This window comes from Halichoerus grypus, chromosome 10, assembly GCF_964656455.1.
Source record: "Halichoerus grypus chromosome 10, mHalGry1.hap1.1, whole genome shotgun sequence".
Lineage (NCBI taxonomy): Eukaryota > Metazoa > Chordata > Mammalia > Carnivora > Phocidae > Halichoerus > Halichoerus grypus.
The window spans coordinates 25,944,128-25,965,191 of NC_135721.1; the positions used below are offsets into that span (position 1 = coordinate 25,944,128).

Here is a 21,064-nt window from a genome sequence, read left to right on the forward strand (position 1 = left end):
CAAATTATGAGATCTCTCCCCTCCCATTTTAATCTTTTAATCTAATAATCTCTGTAATGTAACAACATACAAAGTATGAATTGTTTTTACCGCTTTACTGATTAGCCTTAGTAAGTGGCAGATTTTGGAATCTGAGCTTAGACCTTCCTTTTCTCTTAAACTCACACTCCTTTCTCCATACCTGCCTCTCACTGGGGCTGTTGTTAATCCCTTGGAAATTAGATGTCCAAGGGGCGCCTGGGTGCAAGTCGGTTGAGTGGCTGACTCTTGATTTTGGCTCAGGTCTTGATCTCAGGGTTGTTAGATCGAGCCCCACTTTGGGCTCCGCACCCAGCGCAGGGTCTGCTTGAGATTCTCTCCGCCTCCCCCTCTGCCCCTCCCGCTTGTGTTCTCTCTCTCTCTTAAATAAGTAAATAAATCTAAAAAAAAAAGAAAAAGAAATTAGATGTTCAGTTTATAAGCCAAAACCTGTTGTTGTGCCCCCTTGAATGAGAAAAATAGGGAAAATATACTCTGTAACTTGGTAATGCAAATAGGAGATGAGCAGCTAATTGGATAACTAGGCCTGTTTTTAATTATTCTGTTTTATCTTGGACCTGGAGTATTTATGCTGGCAAGGTCCCTTTGGAAAATCAAGCCAGAGCATGGTGTTGTCACACACATAAATGTAAAAAGCACTTAGTGAGCACTTGGCTCATAAGAGAATGAATAGGACTAGGCACCACCACACAGAAGAAGTCTAGCTGGGGGCGACCTACTGGGGATGGATGAAGTGTTCTGCACTTTTCACCTCTCAGTTGCTGTTCATAGGACAAGAATTTAGACTAGGAGCAAACTGCCTTTCTGCTAGGAGAGGGGAGAGAGAATCATTTCTGCAGGCCTCAAAGATACTCGTTATAGTTTGTACCATATCTGGGTCTAGAGCTCATTTTTCCCCCTTCATTCTTTGCCAGGAGGGCTTCTTCTAGTTGCTGCTCTGCCAATTGATAATCCCTCTGTACTGAGCAGATGTCACATCAGATGAAGGCCAGGCCACACTTGTCACTCATTCTAATTATTAATGCCTTTTGCTCATTCACAAAATCAAGGCATAAATCACAGCCAACAAGGGCACTTTGTTTTGATAATTGCTCTGGCTGGAGGATGAATAGTTTTCCTGAACTGTTTTATCTCCCTTTTCACCAGAGATTGAATTTCACTTTTACTCATATGGGGGCCATCAGCTGAATTTATCCAGCATTTATAGAGTACCTGCTGTGTGCTGGGCAAGGGTACACCAGAGGAGTCAGAGACAGACCTTAACGTCCAGGGAGCTTATAGCCTGATAGTACAGATCCACACGAAGAGAATATTTTAGTAAGACAGAGCAGGTGCTAAGATGGGATGACATACAGATTCCAAATTGTCTCTGGCCATCATATTGCGAGCTAAGTATTTCTCCTTCTGCTGTCCTTCTCTAAAGCAGTAGTCCACTCAGTTTGTATCTTGTCCAGACTTTTTTTTCTGAGATCTCTAGGATCTCCTCCCATAATTCTCCACACTTTCATAAAAAAACTGATGATTGGTTGAAATTAGCTTATGTGGAAAAATTTAACTTTAACTTTGTAATAATCAGAAGTTTTCCCCTTTGACTTCACTTCCTCTAGTCCTCTCGGCTCAGTTACATGATCACTTATTCAACAGTTGACAACAGCAGTTCTTCTGTGGGAGGAACTATACACAGTTGACCAATGTGATTATTTACAGAAAATTTTAATGTCCCTAGAAGCTGTTTCTGTTCACTTCTGTCTTTCTAGCAGTGAAACCTCAAGCATCGTACTTTCTAATTGAGTTTTCCAGTAAAGGGAGTTGAGAAAGAACACAAACATTAGTTCAGGGCTCACTGTGTGCCTGACAAAAAGCTAGGGACATTTCACATCTCGTCCTTGTAGGTAACGACAGATGAAGAACAGACTTTCAAGGTATTAGTCAACTTTCTCGGAGTCATACATTTTGTCAGCAGAACTAGCATTTGAACTGCCTTTCTGACTAAAGGCACCTAAGTGCTCGCAGGGATGCTGGGCAGGAAAAAGCGCAGTTGATGTCCACTGTAGGGTGGAAGTTTAACACTCTAAATCTGACATTGCAATAAGTATTTTGTTTGGCTTCTCTTAAAGAATCGAACAATGTGGGGGCGCCTGGGCGGCTAAGTTGGTTAAGCATCTGCCTTGGGCTCAGGTCGTGATCCCAGGGTTCTGGGATCAAGCCCCAAGTTGGTCTCCCTGATCGGCGGGGAGTCCGCTTCTCCCTCTGCCTCTCACTCGTGCTCTCTCTCTCTCAAATAAATAAATAAATATTAAAAAAAAAAAAAAAAAGGAAACAAACAATGTGGAAACACGACTACCTGGCTGGCGTTCAGCAGTGGCTCCTTCTTTTATGGGCTCACTCCCCAGCCTGCTTCATTCATTCTCAATAATTGGCAAGAATCTCTGGGCATTTGAGTGTGGGACCCTTCCTCTAAGCAGTGTGGGTTACCAGTGCAGTTATCAGCAAGTGGGTCATTAGTTCAGCCATAACTGTAGGTTCTACGTAAGCCTCTGTTGACGTCATTTTAAACTGAGATTCGCTGTGTGTAATTATTGCCACAAAATTGTATTAAGAATAATAATTAGTTGTGGGGCACCTGGGTGGCTCAGATGGTTAAGCGTCTGCCTTCGGCTCAGGTCATGATCCCAGGGTCTTGGGATCGAGTCCCGCATTGGGCTCCCTGCTCCTTGGGAGCCTGCTTCTCCCTCTGCCTCTGTCTTTCTGTCTCTCATGAATAAATAAATAAAATCTTTAAAAAAAAAAAAAGAATAATAATTAGTTGTTTGCAATTATAGAATAAAACAGATTGTTGTAACAGCCTAGATATGTATGTGTATCTGGGTAGAGGGATAGTCTTTGGGTTTTGCAGCTGACAGGATTCTTGCAATCAACCCGGTTTAATTGTAGCCAGTTGCCCATTTAAGTATGCCTTTTTGTGTTTGGGAATGTAGTTTTATTCTTTTTTTTTTTTTTTTTTTCAAGTAGGCTCCATGTCCAGTGTGGAGTCCAGCATGGGGCCCGAACTCACAACCCTGAGACCAAGACCTGAGCAGAAATCAAGAGTCAGACACTTAACTGACTGAGCCACTCACGCGCCCTGTTTTATCATTTTTAATAGATATTTACATGACAAATTTCTTGTATTCTATAAAAACGTGCATCTGTATTTTCCCATAAGGAAGTAGCAACCCATAGCCAGAAATACCAAACCTTTTGCATTCTGTGAAGATTTCTGGCCACCCACATTTTGATATTGCAAAATGGATATTATAAGCCCTTGTGCTTTATTTATGTTCACTGGGCATATCTTTTATAGTTCTTTATTTGATAATAAATTACATAAATTGAGTGGCTAAGTGGAGGAGGGAGGAGCATATAGAGCATTTTGGAGAGAGTGAAGAAGAAGACTGAGGAATGCAGGGTGACTAACTGAAGAAAGGAAATATATTACCTACAAGCTTTGCCCTTGGGAAAGATCATTCTGTTGGCAGGATGAAGAGGTATAAGATCTCAAGGAGAAAGAACCATTTATCTAACAAAAAAATAGGGGATAGGAATTTGAGGAAAGAAGAGGCCAGTACGGACCAAACAAGATCACTGCTCTTGTGTTTCTTAACTTCTTCAGGAAGCTGCCCCATTCTGGCTCTGCAGACCCATGTTCTGGTGAAAAAAGTACCCAGAATCAATATTGTTTGGTAACAAGAGGTTGCATACCACCCACTCTCTATGTTCCTTATTCTTGTAAGAGTGTAGATAGATATGAGTTGGTGAAAGAAGTATTTGAAATCCTCAGTACCTTAGCGTTTCCAAATGTGAAGGTTTTCCTGATTATTATTTAATCTTTCATTTGTTGTATTTGTCTTCTTTGCAAGGTTGCCAACACTAGGTCTGTGTTGTGTCTTTGGACTCTGGTGATCTCTGCGGTCTATATTACAGTGCAGTTAGAAGTAGAATAAATATTTGTAGAATGGTAGTTTTAGATCATGTAGGTGTTTAAAGGGTATGACTTGATGTTCTGAATCTTAGATCCTGTTTTTTGTATAGGATACCTGTGGAGTATAGTACATCCTTATAATCCTTTTTATTTCTTTTTTTTTTTTTTAAAGATTTTATTTATTTATCCATGAGAGACAGAGAGAGAGAGAGAGAGAGAGGGAGGCAGAGGGAGAAGCAGGCTCCCCAACGGGCAGGGAGCCCGATGTGGGACCCGATCCCAGGACCCTGGGATCATGACCTGAGCCGAAGGCAGACGCTTAACCATCTGAGCCACCCAGGCGCCCCAATCCTTTTTATTTCTATAAGGTTGGTAGTAATTTCTCATCTTTCATTTCTGATTTTAGTAATTTCAGTCCAAAGAACCAACTTTTGGTTTGTTTCTTTATTTATTTACACTAATCTTTATTATATCCTTTCTTCTGCTTCTTTGGGTTGGGTTTACTTTTTTTTTTTCCCCTAGTTTCTTATGGTGAAAGATTAGATGATTGCTTCGAGATCTTTTTTCTTTTTCAGAATAGGGATTTACAGCTATAATTTCCCTCTAAACACTGTTTTCACTGTATCCCATAACTTTTGGCATATCATGTTGTTTTCATTTATCTCGAAGTGTTTTAAATTTCGCAGTGATTTCTTTTTTGACCTGTTGGTTATTTAGGGCTGTGTTATTTAATTTCCATGAATTTGTAAATTTCCTAAATATCTTTTTGTTACTGATTTCTAATTTCATCCCATTGTAGTTGGAAAACATACTAAGTATGACTTCAGTCCTTTCAAATTCCCAGTTACTTGTTTTACAGACTAACATGTAGAATATCCTGGAGAGTGTTCTATGTGTATGCTGCTGCTGTTGGGTGGAGGGTTCTTTAGATGTCTTTTAGGCTTAGTTGGTTTATAGCATTGTTCAAGTCTTCTATTTCTGTCTTCTGTCTAGCTGTTCAATCTGTTATCCAAAGTTGGAAAGTGAAGTCTTCAAATATTATTGATTAATTGTGTATTTGTCCCTTTAGATATGTCAGTTTTTGCTTCATGTAATTTGGGGCTCTGTTGTTAGGTGAATATATACTTATAAATATGTCTTCTTGATGGATTGAATGTTTATCATTAAAATATCCTTTCTTTGTCCTACTAACAATTTTTGTCTTAAGGCAAATTTTGCCTAATATTAATAAAGCCACTCCAGCTCTCTTTTGGTTACTGTGTACATGATCTTCCTTCCTTCCTCCCTTCCTCCCTTTCTCTCTTCCTTTCTCTTTCTTTCTTTCTTTCTTTCTTCTTTTTATTTTCAGCCTTTTTGTGTGTCTGAATCTAAAATGTGTCTCTTGTAGACAGCATTTAGTCAGATCATTTTTTTATCCTTTCTGCCAATCTCTGCCTTTGATTGTTGTATTTAATCCTTTTACATTTAATTTAATTACTGATAATGTAGTATGTTGTTAGTCATTTTGTTATTTTCTATATGTCTTATGTCTTTTCTCTTTCCCTATTACAATCTGCCTTCTTTTTGGCTAAATGGATATTTTCTACTGTGTCATTTTAATTCCCTTGTCATTTTCACTTTTTTTTTTTTTTTTTAAAGATTTTATTTATTTGACAGAGAGAGACACAGCGAGAGAGGGAACACAAGCAGGGGGAGTGGGAGAGGGAGAAGCAGGCTTCCTGCTGAGCAGGGAGCCGGATGCGGGGCTCGATTCCAGGACTCTGGGATCATGACCTGAGCTGAAGGCAGACGCTTAATGACTGAGCCACCCAGGCACGCCCCCCCCCCTTTTTTTTTTTAGATTTTATTTTTAAGTAATCTCTACATCCAGTGTGGGGCTTGAACTCACAACCCCAAGGTCAAGGCATGCTCTACTGACTGAGCTAGCCAGGCACCACTACTTTTTCTTTTTTTTTTTTTAGTTATTTCCTTAGTCCTTGTACTAGGGATCATTTAAAACAGTATGTTTTAAGTGCCTATTAAGCCCATCATCTGGGAATCTTCAGTGAGTTTCTAGTGATCGCTTTTTAATTTTTTTCTTATATAATGGCCATACTTTCTTGCTTCTTTGCATATTTTTATAAATTGTTGAAAATTGGACATTTTAAATAATATAATGTGACAGCCCTGGAAATCAGGTTGTTATTGCTGTTTGTGATTTTTTTGTTTGTTTGTTTATTGATATTTCTTGATAATTCTGTAAAATCTATATTCTTTGTCCTGTGCAGCCACTGAAGTCTCAGGGTGGTTAGCTTAATGGTCACCTAATGATTGGACATAAAATTCCTTGAATGCCTGAATCAACAAGTCTCCCAGTCTTTGCTGATGGGCTGTGTGTGTGTGTGTGTGTGTGAGCATGCTTCCAACACTGAGGCAAGCAGTTAACAGCCCTGTCTTAGCTTTCACTGACTGCTGGTGCAAAGCCTCGAGGTCAGCCTGAGGTGAGAGCTTAGGGCCTTCTCGGGTCTCTTCTGAGCATGTGCAGCACCCTACACATGCATGGCGTTCTGGATTCCCATGAATATGTTGGAGCCTTTCAAAGCCCTTATGTATATCTCCCTCCCTTTTTTCACTTTTAAGTTTTTGGTTAGCCTATTGTTTGTCCCACATGTTATTTACTACTTCAGACAGCTGCAAAATTAACCAGTTGTAATTGTTTTTGACAAAGGCTTTTCACTGGGCAAACTCAGAGGTAGGTTCAATACAGACAGCCTTGCAAGGGGATTCTTCCAGGAAACCACCAGCCAGGTCAGATAATGACAGTTTTTTTGAAATGAGACTTTAGAGGACCTCTAAACCCACTCTGTTCCTTCTGGTGGCTGCCAGGCTGCTAATCACCATGATTGCCTGCTGTTGGTTTTCTTTTTTTTTTTTTTTAAGATTTTATTTATTTATTTGACCCAGAGAGAGCACAAGTAGGCAGAGTGGCAGGCAGAGGGAGAGGGAGAAGCAGGCTCTCTGCTGAGCAGGGAGCCGGACGTGGGGCTCGATCCCAGGACCCTAGGATCATGACCTGAGCCGAAGGCAGCCGCTTAACCGACTGAGCCACTCAGGCGCCCCAGCCTGCTGTTGGTTTTCAAGGCTACTACAGAGTTGGAGAAAATGGAATAGGAATGGTGCAAGTTAAAATCACACAAAGCTTGTTTTTCTTACCAAGATATCACTTTTTTTTTTTTTAATAAACATTCTCTGGATTATTTCAAGTTTTTGGTTAATTTCCAGGATTATGAAAAAGTTGATTCTAATACCTTCTGCCAGTCTTCTCGTTGCTTTTATGGAGTAAGGAGTTTTCAGAGGTTCTTAGGCCACCATTTTTGCTGATGCCCACCTGTGGAATATAGGAAAAGTATGGAACCTGAAATTAAGGTCCCATTTTCCAACTTAGTATTTCTTGGTTTTGGGATGACCAGTTGACCAAGGAATCTAAACTTCTATTTCTTCGTATTAAAAACGGACATATTAATATCCACCTCTCAGACTTACTATAGGGATTAAGTGAGATAATACATTTAATGCATATTGGATAAAAACTAATCTGTAAATCATTATCAAATGGGAGGACACATAAGGAGTTTAAAAGGCAAAAAATGAAAAAAAATTGTATCATTCAGGTTTTGTTGGTGGAAGCAGAGGCACTTTGAGTAGTTTTGGGATGCCATCAAGGGGCTTACTAAAGGAATTAGATCTTATACAAACGTGCGGAGAGCTGGAGAAATGAAGGTGTGGAAGAGGGAGTAGAAGGATCAGGGAAAGAAATCATTTCCCAGTCCGCTTGAAGCACTGGCACAGTGGAGAAGTCAGAACTTACCAGGGCATCTGAGAAGCCGAGTCCTTCCAGCCATTGAAATGGGAGCATGAAGGAGGAATTTGTGGAGAGATCTGTGGAAAGCTGTTGTCTGTATGTAGCTCCCAGCCCTGGGGGTCCCCAGTGAAACGTCTGATGGTGGTCCCGGGGCTGCTTTTGGTTGGCAGGGTCCACAATCAGAAGCATAAGCTGGATACATAGAGCAAAGGCCAAGCTGGAATCTGCGGGACTTCTCTGTGTCTTGTGTGACACCATACTTAACCACGGCCACCTTCCAAGGGTAAAGGCTGTTGCTTTACTTCTGCCTTTCAGATCCCCAACAAATTCCCCCCTGACCAACTGTAATGCAAAATCTGAAGGGAAAGGGATTTTTGGAAACATAGTTTCCCCCTGAGGCAAGTTGACATAGCGGTACATATGACTTACTAGGCCTGCCATGGGATCTGCTGACTCCCATAAACCCACTGACTCATCATGGTGATGTTCTGGGTCCCAGAGGAATAGCATTAACTAAGAACTTACCAACCCTGAAAAGACAGTTATTTCTTTTCCCCCAGGAAAGAATTACCTGGCAAATGTTAAAGTTTAAGTCTTTGGGGGAAGACAAGGGAAGAATTATGGTATATGATATTTATGTTATAGTGGGGTCCTTCCTCACCAGTATGGGCTTGCCCCTTCCTTCTTTTCTCCCTCCCTCCCTCCCTCCTTTCCTTCCTAATTTTTTTTAAGAGGTTCTGACTCTGAAATCACTCAAGGATTTTTCTCCCAATTGGGTGAGAAAGAGTGTTTTGTTTTTTTTTTTAAGATTTTATTTATTTGCGAGAGAGAGAATGAGAGACAGAGAGCATGAGAGGGAGGAGGGTCAGAGGGAGAAGCAGACTCCCCGCCGAGCAGGGAGCCTGATGTGGGACTCGATCCTGGGACTCGAGGATCATGACCTGAGCTGAAGGCAGTTGCTTAACCAATTGAGCCACCCAGGCGCCCGAGAAAGAGTGTTTTAGAATGGTGACTCGGGTCAGACGTGTGGTCTCCAAACCTAGATTTTTTTTTTTTTTTATGTTATATAGATCAAGTTTGGACTTAGTTGACTGTACATATAATTTGGTCCTAAGGCTTCTTCGTCAGTCAGCCACCGCCTAAGATCCATTCTTGTTGCACTGTTTTAATTATTACTCTGGCTATGACTATTGCAAATAACTATGCTCATCTTGCTTCCAGGGATTAAGTGCTATCAGCTAGTCTCTGTTACTTTGAATTCTAATAATCCCCACTGAAATCAGGAAGCTCATTTCAACTGAGGGACCTCCAAGTTTTTCCCTCAGCTTACACAGGACATCTACTATATAGCACTTTTCAGGAATGCTTATACTCCCATATACAATGTATTTCTCAAAGCCAATATGAAAGGAATATCCCCTGGGCCCTCTTGGAGGTTATTGGGATGGGTGAACAAGTTGTAAATAATAAATTGACAACAGCCTTTTCTTCCTAAGTTGTTGGATTCTTTCCTCCACATCACACTGAGGAATTAACTTAGTTTTGGCCACATTTGAGTCCAGGTTTTAGTCAGGCAATTGAGCAAATAATTTAGAACCATCCTTAGCTGCTTGAGTTAGCCCTGTGAATCAAAAATTTCTGATTAGTACCTAGATTGATTAAAATCGTGATCCACAGTTTGTCTATGTACTATCATCCTTAGAATCTCTTTTTCCCCATGGTCCAAGATTTTCCCCTCTAGAAAGTAATAAAATCTTGTGGTTCTCTTTGTGTTTAAGTCTACTTACATGTATGGTGGCAATAAGGGATGGAAGGGGCAGGTATAAGGAGAATTGGCATTCTTTCGCTGGGTACCTCCCTGAGGTGCAGTCAGTCATCGTATTGTCTTTAAGCAAAGTAGCAGAGTCTTAACAGATAGGGGAGGATCGCTTCACTGGTATAGGAAACTCAGTAGGGTTTGGAGATTTCTATTACCTGACTCATCCCAAATGTCCTTAGTTAAATTCTTGGGTCTTTCTCTTTCATGATCGATGCCCTCTTCTCCTGACCAAGACGAAGTAAGTAGTACTAGAGTAACCCTCATGTTTTAAACAACCATTGCAGTTACTATTGCTGTGAACCAAATCACATCAAAACTTAGTGGCTGAAAACAACAGCAATCATTTATTTCTCTTTCATTGTTTCTATGGAACAGAAATTTAGGAAGGGCTTGACTGAGCCACTTGTGACGTGAAAAAGGTGAGGGGATACAATATTAATTCTAAATGAACTTTGACAAATAGCAGATGTGCATGATTAGCACCAGAGCAGTCACTCAGAAATAATCAAATGATGTATAGCTAAAAGGCAATAGAGGAAGAAAAATGAATAACTGAAACATTTGATTAACCCCATACCTTAACTTGCACATAGATCTAGTGAAACTGACTTTGTCCTATATTGTCATTCAGCAGTCATGCAGGAGCAATATCTACATCTGAGTTTTGGCTATACTAGGTGGGCAGGTAGAAGGGAAAAGAAGTTCCTTTAGGCAATCAGAAATTCCTTGGTTCTCTGACCTTGAGGATTTAAAATACTGAATGTCGTTTTCTTTCTTTGCGCTGTTCGGTGAACTTAGAAGCAGCCAACCCACCTCACAGTCTGGTATCCTCAGTGTCCTATCACTTAATTCACAGAAGCCTTACATTAGGTAGGTGCTTTATTCTAAGTTCCCACAGGTGATAATTTAAGAAATTCTTTCATTGCTGGATATCACGACTACCAGTGTTACACCCTCACATGATCACTGGCTCCTCATGTCTTCAGGTCCAACTAGATCAGATAGCTCATCACAAATTTTTATTTTCTGCAGGGGTAACCTTCAGAATTTCTGGGAGGGTGTGGGTATCAAGTTTCAATGCCATATTGCCAGGAGAAATGCCTTCACCTACACTGTAAGATCATTTCAGCAAAATTCCTGCTGTGGCTCCAGTCTGTTACACATAATTTGGATGGATACTGTAGGCATGTATGTAAATATACATGTGTTGGGTACTTATCTAGATGACCTTACAGAGTTATGGTCAGATACATTAACAACTATTGTGTCATCTGTTATAGAGGAATTACATGGATTTTATTTGAAAATTTCATGTGTATTTTGGCTATTTGGGATTTAGAACTCTTTTTCCTTAGAAACTGTTTTATAAATTCTGATTGCATTTTCAGACTAGGCCTAAAAAGCCTACATAACCCATAACCTCTGCAGAAATGCAGAGGATCCAGCATCCAAAGACACTTTTAGAAGCACAACTGTCTTTTTTTTTTAATTTAAATTTTAGTTAACATACAGTGCAATATACCTTCTTTTAAAAAGATTTTGCAAAAATTGGACTGCTTAAGAATTCTAGCTATGTGCAACCTAAAGCAGATCAACTATATAGACTTTACGATTGCCAGGTATGTAAATGAAGGCGTCTAAAGTATCATGTTAACTACCATAGGATGGCTTCCTGGCGGTCTACATCCATTGTGGCCGTGGCTGTCTTGGCATCTTTGGTGACTCCACTGCTGTTTCTAGGAAAGTGTTTGTGTGTGAGCATGGAAAGTAGAGCTGCTAGCATGCTTTTGAAACTGATCAGAACCAAGGGGTAAGGGGCGTGTGGGGGGGAAAGCAGGGTAGTAGGGGAAGCAAGTCCAGAATTAGCTTAGCTGATGAGGTGAATCTGAATTGTGGACCTTTGCGAATCATACCCAAGCTTGTGCCGTGTACTGAAGATGGTCTTTAATTTCTAAAGTGAATGGACTGTCTGGAAGCAGATGGGCCTCATGTTGGCAAATTTTATCTATGAGAAAAAGCAATGACTATGAAGTTGTACCCCCCTCCTTCTTTTATAAATGTTTCAGCAATCCCAGGCTCCCTGAGCATGCCATTTTAGAAAAGGAAAGACCAAACAAACAAACAAACAATAAATAAATAAAATTAAAAAGGAAAAACTTACTTTTCCTTGCCGTTGGATAGAGGTGAACTCAAGATGCCACTCTCACTGTCACAATGGTGACAATTGGAGTGGGAGCAAATGGGGAACTCCGTGAGTCCTCCCAGTATCGTGCAGTAAGCTTCTCCTTGGTGCCTTTCTTTCCTGGAGGATTCCAGATGCCAGTAAAGCAGCATTCGCCTCTTCTTGTTCCTCTCTTTCACCTGTACCATATTTGTTTTCTGTTGGTTTTCTCTTATTCAGCCTTGTGTCTCAGATGCTGGAAATAAGCGGGTCATCTCAAACTTTGGAAAGAAACATTTGGATCCTGTGGGATAAAGATGCATATGTGCTAAAAAAAAAAAAAAAAGAAAGAAAAAGTAGCTGTTTGTCACTATAAGCTATAGCTATAAGCTCTCAGTTATTTCTGTTATTTCTAGGCAGAAGAAATCCTTAGGCAAGAGCTGGAGAAAAAAGAAACGCCGAGTTTGTACTGCTTGCTTGGAGACGTCCTTCGAGACCACTCTTGCTATGACCGGGCCTGGGAGCTGTCCCGCCACCGCAGCGCTCGGGCCCAGCGCTCCAAAGGCCTCCTTCATCTGCGGAACAAGGAGTTCAGAGAATGTGTGGAGTGCTTTGAGCGCTCGGTGAAAATCAATCCCATGCAGGTGAGACAATTCAGAAAGCCCCATCCGCGCCAGGCACTTAGCTCTGCTTTGCTTTGGTTTCTTACTGAATGAGTACCTGCCTGGTGAGCTTCTCTTTGCAAGCTGAGAGCCTCTGCCGATCACTGCTTCTTGCTCGTCATCGAAAGCATTGGCTTTCTCTTAGGCACTTTCTGTTGTGTTTCTGTTATTGACTTTTCTGTTTTATTTTGTTATTTCTTTCCTTTAACTGTCCTTAAGACACATGCAGCTATGACAGTTAGGTTCCGTTTTCAGCAGCTATGTTAGGAGAAAATGAATGGGAGTCTGACTTACAGCCTCTGTAGGACTGGGGCAGGGGGTTGTGGAAATCAATAATGAAAGCAAAGCTCATGTAAACAGGGTGACATCTAGAATGGATTATTGATCATTTAAGAAAAAGTATATTTACATATACAAAAATATTTTTAAATGTTTAAAAAATTTTTAAGGTTTGAAAACATAATACAAAAAGAGTCTGGATCTTTAAAATATGTGACAAGTCAATCTACAGGAGAGGACCTAATTTTGAGGGGGAAGAAATTGACCTTACTTTGTACTTAATAATAGTTGGTAAAATGATTTTATTCTCAGAAATGGTCATTGTTTTTTTAAGCCATCCTTTCTTTATGACTGCTTTCCTATTTCACCAGATGCACACATTACTGTCAACCATGGGTCCTGACAGACATGCAGACTGAATTGGTAGAATTCTGGTTAAAATACTAATTTGTAATCAGCTCCTACTGTTTACTGAGCACTTACTGTATGCCAGATACCTTGCTGGGCATTTTGCCAGTATTTGAACTCAAGACAGTCTGACCAGAGAGCCTGTATGCTTTTTTTTTTAGAAATTGTGGTAAAAAGCTCATAACATGAAATTTACCATCTTCATCATTTCTAAGTGTACAGTTCCGTAGCGTTAGTTGCATTCCCATTGTTGTGCAACCATCACCATCTGCCATCTCTACACCTTTTTTTATCCCGTAAAACTAAAACTTTGTATGCATTGAATGGTAGCTCCCTATTCTCCCCTTTCTTTAGTCCCTGGCAACCATCCTACTTTCTGTCTCTGTGAATCTGACTACTGTAAGTACCTCAGATGAGTAGAGTATTTGTCTCTTTGTGACTAGCTTATTCCACCAGCAGAATGTCAATGTTGTAGCATGTGTCAGAATTTCCTTCCTTTTTAAGGCTGCATAATATTCCATGGTAATGGATGTACCACCTTTTGTTTATCTGTCCGTGGTTGAACACTGGGTTGCTTCTACCTCTTGGCTCTTACGAATAGTGCTGCTATGAACAGGTGTGGGCAGAGATGACCATTTTTGAACTGGGTAGATTTGGGGCATATCTTTTATATTGAAAAAAATTAGAAGTACATCTTTGAGCTAATTGCTTTCTTCACTCTGGATAATGAATACAGTGAGAACCTTCCAAATCAGCTGGCTGGTAAGAGGTCCGGGGAAGAGATTAGCAGCAGAAATTAACAGATGCATTCGGCAGCAAGGATGTTTAAAGTATACTTAGAGCTGGTTTTTATTGACCGCTTGCTCTAAGTCAGTGGTTGTCAGGTGGGGCGGATTCTGCCCTGCAGGGGCATTTGGCGCTTTGGGGGCGGGGGCGCGGCTGTGGGGTCTACTACTGCCATCTAGTGGGTGGAGTCCAGGGCTGCTGCTACACATCCCATAATGCACAGGAGAGCCCCTAAGATCAAGAATTATCCAGCCTAAAATGTCAGTAGTGCCAAGATTGACAAACCCTGCACTAATGTGATTATCCCTAGGCTTTTTTTTTTTTTTTGTCCCAGTAGAAAACAGAACTCAATATTGTGTTGTCAAAATTTTACTTTTACTTTTAGGAAAATTGTATCCTCTCCTTGTTTATCTTAGTACCCCTGCCTAAAATTTGCCTACCCACAGCTGCCCTAAAGGAGTGAAAAACAAACTCCCTCTTAGCCTCCATAGTGTAAGTTAAATCAGGGCCATGTTCGTCACGAACGTGGATTACTCTCCCAAGCACACAGTCTCTTCCCAACAGACTGGCATTCACATTTTCCTTGTTTTCTTCCTGCCTCACCGGCTCCTCCTCCTCAGTCTTGGCGGGTTCCTAGGCTTAGTCCTTGGACCTTGTCTCTGTCTACACTGACTCCCTGGACTTCATCTGCTCCCATAGGTTCGATACTGTCTATACACCAATAACTCCCCAACGTGGGTTTTAGCCCCATTTTCTCCCCTGAACTCTAGTCCTCTGTGTCTGACTGCTCCCTCAGTCTCCCCATGCGTTACTCCAACTTAATATCTCCAGTGTCTGAGATACTGTTCTCCTCCTCCTAAAGACTTTGGTCCCCATGGTTATCCCCATCCTAAATTACCCTGACTGGCCTTCCTGCCTCTGTCCGTATTCCCATCTGCCTCTTCTCAGTGACCATCCCAGTGTGTCCTTTCAAATGTGAATCAGATGTGTCGTTCCTCTGCTCCATTCCCTAGTGATAACAGCCCAGATCCCTGAAAGGCCGGCAGGGCTTCTCCCAGCCTAGCTCCTCCCATTACCCTCCCCGCCTCACTCACCCCACATTAGCCTCTTTGTTCTTCCCTGAATATTCTAGACACATTCCTGCCTCAGGGTTTTAGAACTTGCTCTCCCTCTGCCCAGAATGTTCTTCCAGATATCTGCATACCTCACTCCCTTGTCTCATTCAAGTCGTTGCTCAAATGTCACTTGTTCAGCGGGGCCTTCCACGATCGTTCTGTGTAAAATCACAGCCCACTTTCCACCTCTCCCTTGTACTCCTTACTTTCTTTCCCTGCTTTTTCTCCAGAGCACTTAGCACCTTCTAATATTTTTATAGCTTACTTTGAAAAAAGAATTCTATTTCTCCTTCCCTAGAATGTAAGTCCTATGAAGGCAGGTATATTTTCCTGGTGCCTGTAACAGTGCCTAGCACCTCCTGGGATTCAATAAATATTTGCTGAGTGAGCAAATACATAATATCTTTAACCAGTTAGTCAATCAAATATACATACTAATTGTCTGCTCTGCACATAGCATCAAAACAGTAGCAGCAGATTGCCAGAGAGGCTGGTTTATACCCTCTGGTACAATCCAGTGACGCGAACGTGGCGAAGAGTATGAGGCATCAAAGAAATAGCAAGTGAGTTATTTGTGAAGCACTAGTTATATAGACGTCAAAGAGGTAGTAGAGATAGAATGGTAGATAATGAAGATAGGATGTTGCATTTGGCTTCGGAGGACAGTACTTGAATAGGCCAGGAGGGCCGTGGTTGAGGGCATCCCAGGCAGGTGGACAGTATGAGCAAAGCCCTGGAAACAGAAAGAGAAGGTTGTGTGTGTGTGTGTGTGTGTGTGTGTGTGTGTGTGTGTGTGTGTGTGTGTTGGGAACAAAGGAGTTAGCGAATAGGCTAGTTTTGCAGAGTAGAAGGGAATAGGGCAGTTTCAGTGGGAAATCTGGACTGGAGCCAGATTATAGACGGTCTTAAATGTGAGGCTAAGCTCTTTGGCTTTTTATTTGACGGATAGGGAGCCATTGAAGGGCTGATTTGTGTTTGGCTTTGTTCTGAATGAAGGAATGTGGTTTGCATGGAGGTAATTTAGGCTTATTGTCCTGGCAACATTGTGGCCGTGTGAGATACTAGATGTGGGCAGGTTTGGGAGGCCAGCACTAGTCTAGCGTGACAGTTATTGGTGTGGCAGGGGCAAGAGGAGAACGGGATGGATTTGAGGGAATCTGCAAGGGAGGACTTGACAGGGCTTGATGGTCTCATTATATAATTTTGAATTAATTACTTAGCAAGACAAAGAAATGACAGTTGCTCAAAGCAACATCACAATACAAACAGATGTGATGCGAGGATATTTCGTAGTTTGTCATCTGGATCCAGTGGAGGCAGGCTGTGAGCCAGGCCCAAGTGTGCAGCCACTTGATGCCACGTACAGAACTGCTGCAAGATGCACGCTTGGACTCGGTAGGCATGAGAACCCGGGATCTGAGTTTGAACTATGTCCGGAGAAGGCGAGCTCCTACATGCTGTCATCTCCGTTAAGTTCCGGAATAGAAGGAAAATAGAAGAACGGAATTTAATAGAGAAAGGAATTTAAAGAAATGTATTCTCTTCTTTCAGACATTTCCGAACAGTTAGGTTTAATCACAAAATTTAGGCAAAATGACAGTGATACTTGAATGGCTTTTGTGCATTGCAATGATTTTCTGAAACCACATTGGTATAAAAATAGGAGTGTTTGGTTTTATACAGGGAGGGTCTGCAAAACCAAATGCGCTGTCTGCGGTACATTTGTTAGAGGACCAGAAGATGTGTGTACCATTTCCATGTGTGCTTTCGAGATGCCGGCTGTTGTCCACTCATTCCTACCTGTTTCATTTTCCCAAGAAACTTCTGAAACAACTAAAATTCATCCTTACACTTGAGTTTGTGGGCTGTTGGAAGCTGAAGAAAGTGGGAGGAAATGGTAGCCAAACCTCCCAAGCAGGGTCTCACAGTGTCAGGACCAGAAGTAAAACAGAAATCCTTATGTCTACTTACTATTCCCATTGTCCCCTACTCTTATGTAAAAAATAAAACAAGGAAATTGCTCAGATATCAAACCAGTATGTGTAGCTCTGAAAAAGGAAAATATCACTTCCTATTATTTTTTCCACCCTCTCCCAGTACACACACTATATTCCTTTTCTTTTGTCAGTCCCTCCCCAGCACGCACCCCCCTACCCCCCATTTATTTTCCTGAACTCTCCTCCTTATTGAACTGGTCACCCACCTTTGTAAGGTTATATGATGTTACTGCAGTGATTATATCCAGAGACATGCCTAGGTGGAAGGGCTATCTATCGTCAAGAGGAGGTGGGTGGTTACCACGACTGACGGGGTCAGGGAAGCCTGTGCTGGAGATGGTGCAGGGCTTAGCTCAAGTGTGCCCCCAATGGGGGAAGGTGAGTAGATGTTCAGAAGGGCAACTGGCTTCCCAGGGAGAAGAGCGCGAAGAAAGCCGTGAATTTGAGTGTTCGTTAAACATAAATGGTTTATGTTTGTTATTCTGGTAACCCATCCCATTTAGCGTTTGTCTCAAGATTTTTCATTTTTAAATGAAGTTTTGTTCTCTGTGACAATAGTTGTACTTCAAAAAATATACCCTTAAAAAATGGTAGGCAAGCATGCTTCCCATGGGTATACGAGAGAGGGAATATAGTAGAGTGTTTAAGGTTCTGTAGCCCTAACACCCGGGCTTGAGTACCAGTTACACCATAATTGCTGGAGCGCCTTTAGGCAAGTGGCTTAATAGTCTCTAAACCTCAGTTTCCTCACCTGAAAAATGGAGGAAATAATAGGACCTACCTCGTAGGGTTGATGTGAGGATTAAATAAGACAGTTAATACAAAATGCACATTGCCTGACACATAGTGAGTTATCAAGAATTGTTACAGGGGTGCCTGCCTTGCTCAGTCGGAAGAGTATGTGACTCTTGATCTCGGGGTTGTAAGTTTGAGCCCCAAGTTGGGTGTAGAGATTACTTAAAAATAAAATTTTTAAGAGCGAGAAAATAAAATGAAGTATTATTAATTGTTGCATAAAAAGCAGTTGGAGTGGGTTTTCACAGACATCCACTTTGTACTTCCATCTTCTGCCATAGTCTCGTCTATATTCTATTTAAAGCCTGTGCAGTGGACAGAGCTCCCACGTACAGTGCTAAAATCTGAACAATGACCAGTAACAGCCTATTTCTTTTTTTCCAACCCTTTGCTGACACAACTTGCTGACGTTACCCTTTCAAGGACAGCGTGCAGGATGCTTGCTGATATAACCTCCTGTGCTTGCTCAGAGGTGCTGAGAACGGTCACCTCCTTCAGGTCCTGGGTGGTGGTAGGAGAAATACTGGAACCAGTGTCTTTACTGGAACCCTGGCATATACCAGACGTTTGTGCCAAGCTGCGGCCCGCACGAGGCATGACGTTACCTGACTACCAGTTGGCAGGATTAGTGGGAAATATGGGGAATCATAGGCTAGACGTCTGGGGAGCAGAGCAGAGCAGGCCTAAATAAAGCATGTGGGGAACAGTCTGAATTCTCTTGCTACAGTGGTTTGATCACTTATTGTATGGCCTAAATGTACCACTATTTTTACGTAATGTGGCTTGGTAACTTTTTGTATAGTTTATAATAAACCCTTTGGCAGCATTCATTTTCAAAAAGCAAACAAACCAAAAAAGTGTGTTTTTAGAGGACAGTAAGGAACTCAATTCTCATTTGTCAAGAGAGCTAATGAACTTGCACAAAATGTAGTTAACATTTACCCTCCACCTCACGGGCCATGGTGATACCACTGACTATGTGAAAACCAGAAGACCTGTCTGTTGAAGAAACATTAGCATTTATGTCAAAAGTTAGTACTTTTTGTTTTTTTAAAGAAGTCATGTCCAAAGATGACGATTTAGTATGCGGCTATAGGAGATGCGTTTTCATGTCATTCTATGAGGCTTGACTTTTTATCTAGAGCAAATGAAAATGAGCACAAATGGTTTACAGGATTGGTCCATACCATATTTTCTTGTATGTGTATGAAAAGTTGAGATCATAGGTGTTAATGTGCTAGCTTGTTTAACAGAACTAGTTCAGTACCAGTTGAATTTACCAGTTCAGTATCAGTGACATTAGATGCTTCCAACAGAAAATTTGTTAATTCTGTTCTCATAATGGTTTAATTTTTTTCACCCAGTTAATGGATTCAAAATAAAATTTTAGGAAATTAATTCTCCCAAAGGTGAAACATCTGACATTATTCTGAATGCTGTTATAAGTTTAGTTAACAAGTTAAACATAACAGATAAAAGTATTACTTTTTTTAGTGGTGATAATAAGGATATAAATTTTGGTAAAACAAGGCAACATGGTAAAAAGAATGCTTTTTCTGAATTTAAAAAACCTGTGGAGCGTGAATGTACTTGGATTTGGTTGTAGTGGTAGACATATTATGTCCAAACAGGCTTCTACTAATGGATATAAAAACTGGCTCTTGTCATTTACAAATATTTTCATATACACTGTTTGGGTAATTGAATTATAAGATTCTTGTGACATGTCTGATGTTGAATTAAAATTTGTATAGTGTGGCAGTATATACTTTTCTGTTTCTGCCCATCATCAAGTGGACTTTAAAAATGTTTGAGTTTTTGAAGAATTATTTTATAAATCAATTTAAGTGTCCTACAATGATATGAACTTTTTAAGAAAAAAGAGTCTTTTGCATTTTGGCTGCATTGTGTTCATAATCAATTGGAAATCTTTTATGTACTCAATTAATGGAGTTCCAAAAAAACTTCAGCTTTTTAAAAAAAAGTTTTTAGCAAATTGTAATTATTGAAGACAACACTTTCAAACAGGGAGACATTGAAATTTTCCATAAAAAGGAATAATGAGAGCTCAAATGATAGACAGGATTTAATTTTAAAATGTAAAATTAACTTTTTTTTTTTTTTAATTTTATTTATTCATTTGAGACACAGAGATACAGAGAGAGAGAGAGAGCATGAGCAGGGAGAGAGGCAGAGGGAGAGGGAGAAGCAGGCTCCCCGCTGAGCCAGGAGCCCGATGTAGGGCTCGATCCCAGGACCCCAGGATCATGACCTGAGCCGAAGGCAGACGCTCAACCATCTGAGCCACCCAGGCGCCCCGTAAAATTAACTTTTGAATATCTTTCTGTATTAGTCTGCTAGGGCTGCCATAACAAAATGCTACAGACTCAGTGGTTTAAATGACAAATTTATTTTCTCACAATTCCAGGAGGTAACAGTCCAAGATCAGGGTGCCTTCAGGGTTGGTTTCTGGTGAGGTCACTCTTCCTGGCGTTTGGATGACAGGGCTTTTCCTCTGTGTGCCTACAGTTCTCTTCTTATAAGGACACCACCAGTCCTATCAGATTAGGGCCCCACCCCTATGACCTCATTTCATTTTCATTATTTCCTTAAAGGTCCTTTCTCCAAGCATAGTCACACTGGGGGTTGAGTTTCAACATTTGAATTTTAGGGGTTTAATTTAGTTTATAACATCCACTTAGGAGGAATCTTTTCTTTGTAACCTTTTATTAAGCAAATTTCAATTACATAAAATATACAATAGCAGAGAGACTACTATAATGAGCCCCTTCCCACATGCGTCAACCAGCTTCAACAGTTACTAATGCATGGCTGATCTTATTTCATCAATATTTCCCTGACTCTACCCTATATTATTTTGAAACAAATCCAATATATCAAATCATTTAATTTTTAAAATGTTTGAGTATGTATCTCTGAAGAAATGACTTTAAAAAGTAACCATAATGGGGCGCCTGGGTGGCTCAGTCGGTTAAGCATCTGCCTTCAGATTAGGTCATGATCTCAGGGTCCTGGGATCGAGCCCCACATTGGGATCCCTGCTCAATGGGGAGTCTGCTTCTCCCTCTCCCTCTGCCCCTCCCCTCTGCTCGTACTCTCTCTCTCTCTCAAATAAATAAATTAAAAATCTTTAAAAAACAGTAATCATGATACCATTGTACTTAAAACATCAGTAATAAT

General features: G+C 40.9%; 1 protein-coding gene across 3 annotated transcripts in view; it reads left to right on the forward strand.

The window, feature by feature from the left end:
- Positions 1-21,064, forward strand: part of TTC27 (tetratricopeptide repeat domain 27) — a 169,502-nt gene that overhangs the window by 105,172 nt on the left and 43,266 nt on the right. For all 3 annotated transcript variants that reach the window (XM_036119108.2, XM_036119110.2, XM_078056160.1), the window contains one exon: positions 12,238-12,465. In XM_036119108.2, the coding sequence (XP_035975001.2) occupies positions 12,238-12,465 (228 nt within the window). The remainder of the gene's footprint in view (positions 1-12,237; positions 12,466-21,064) is intronic.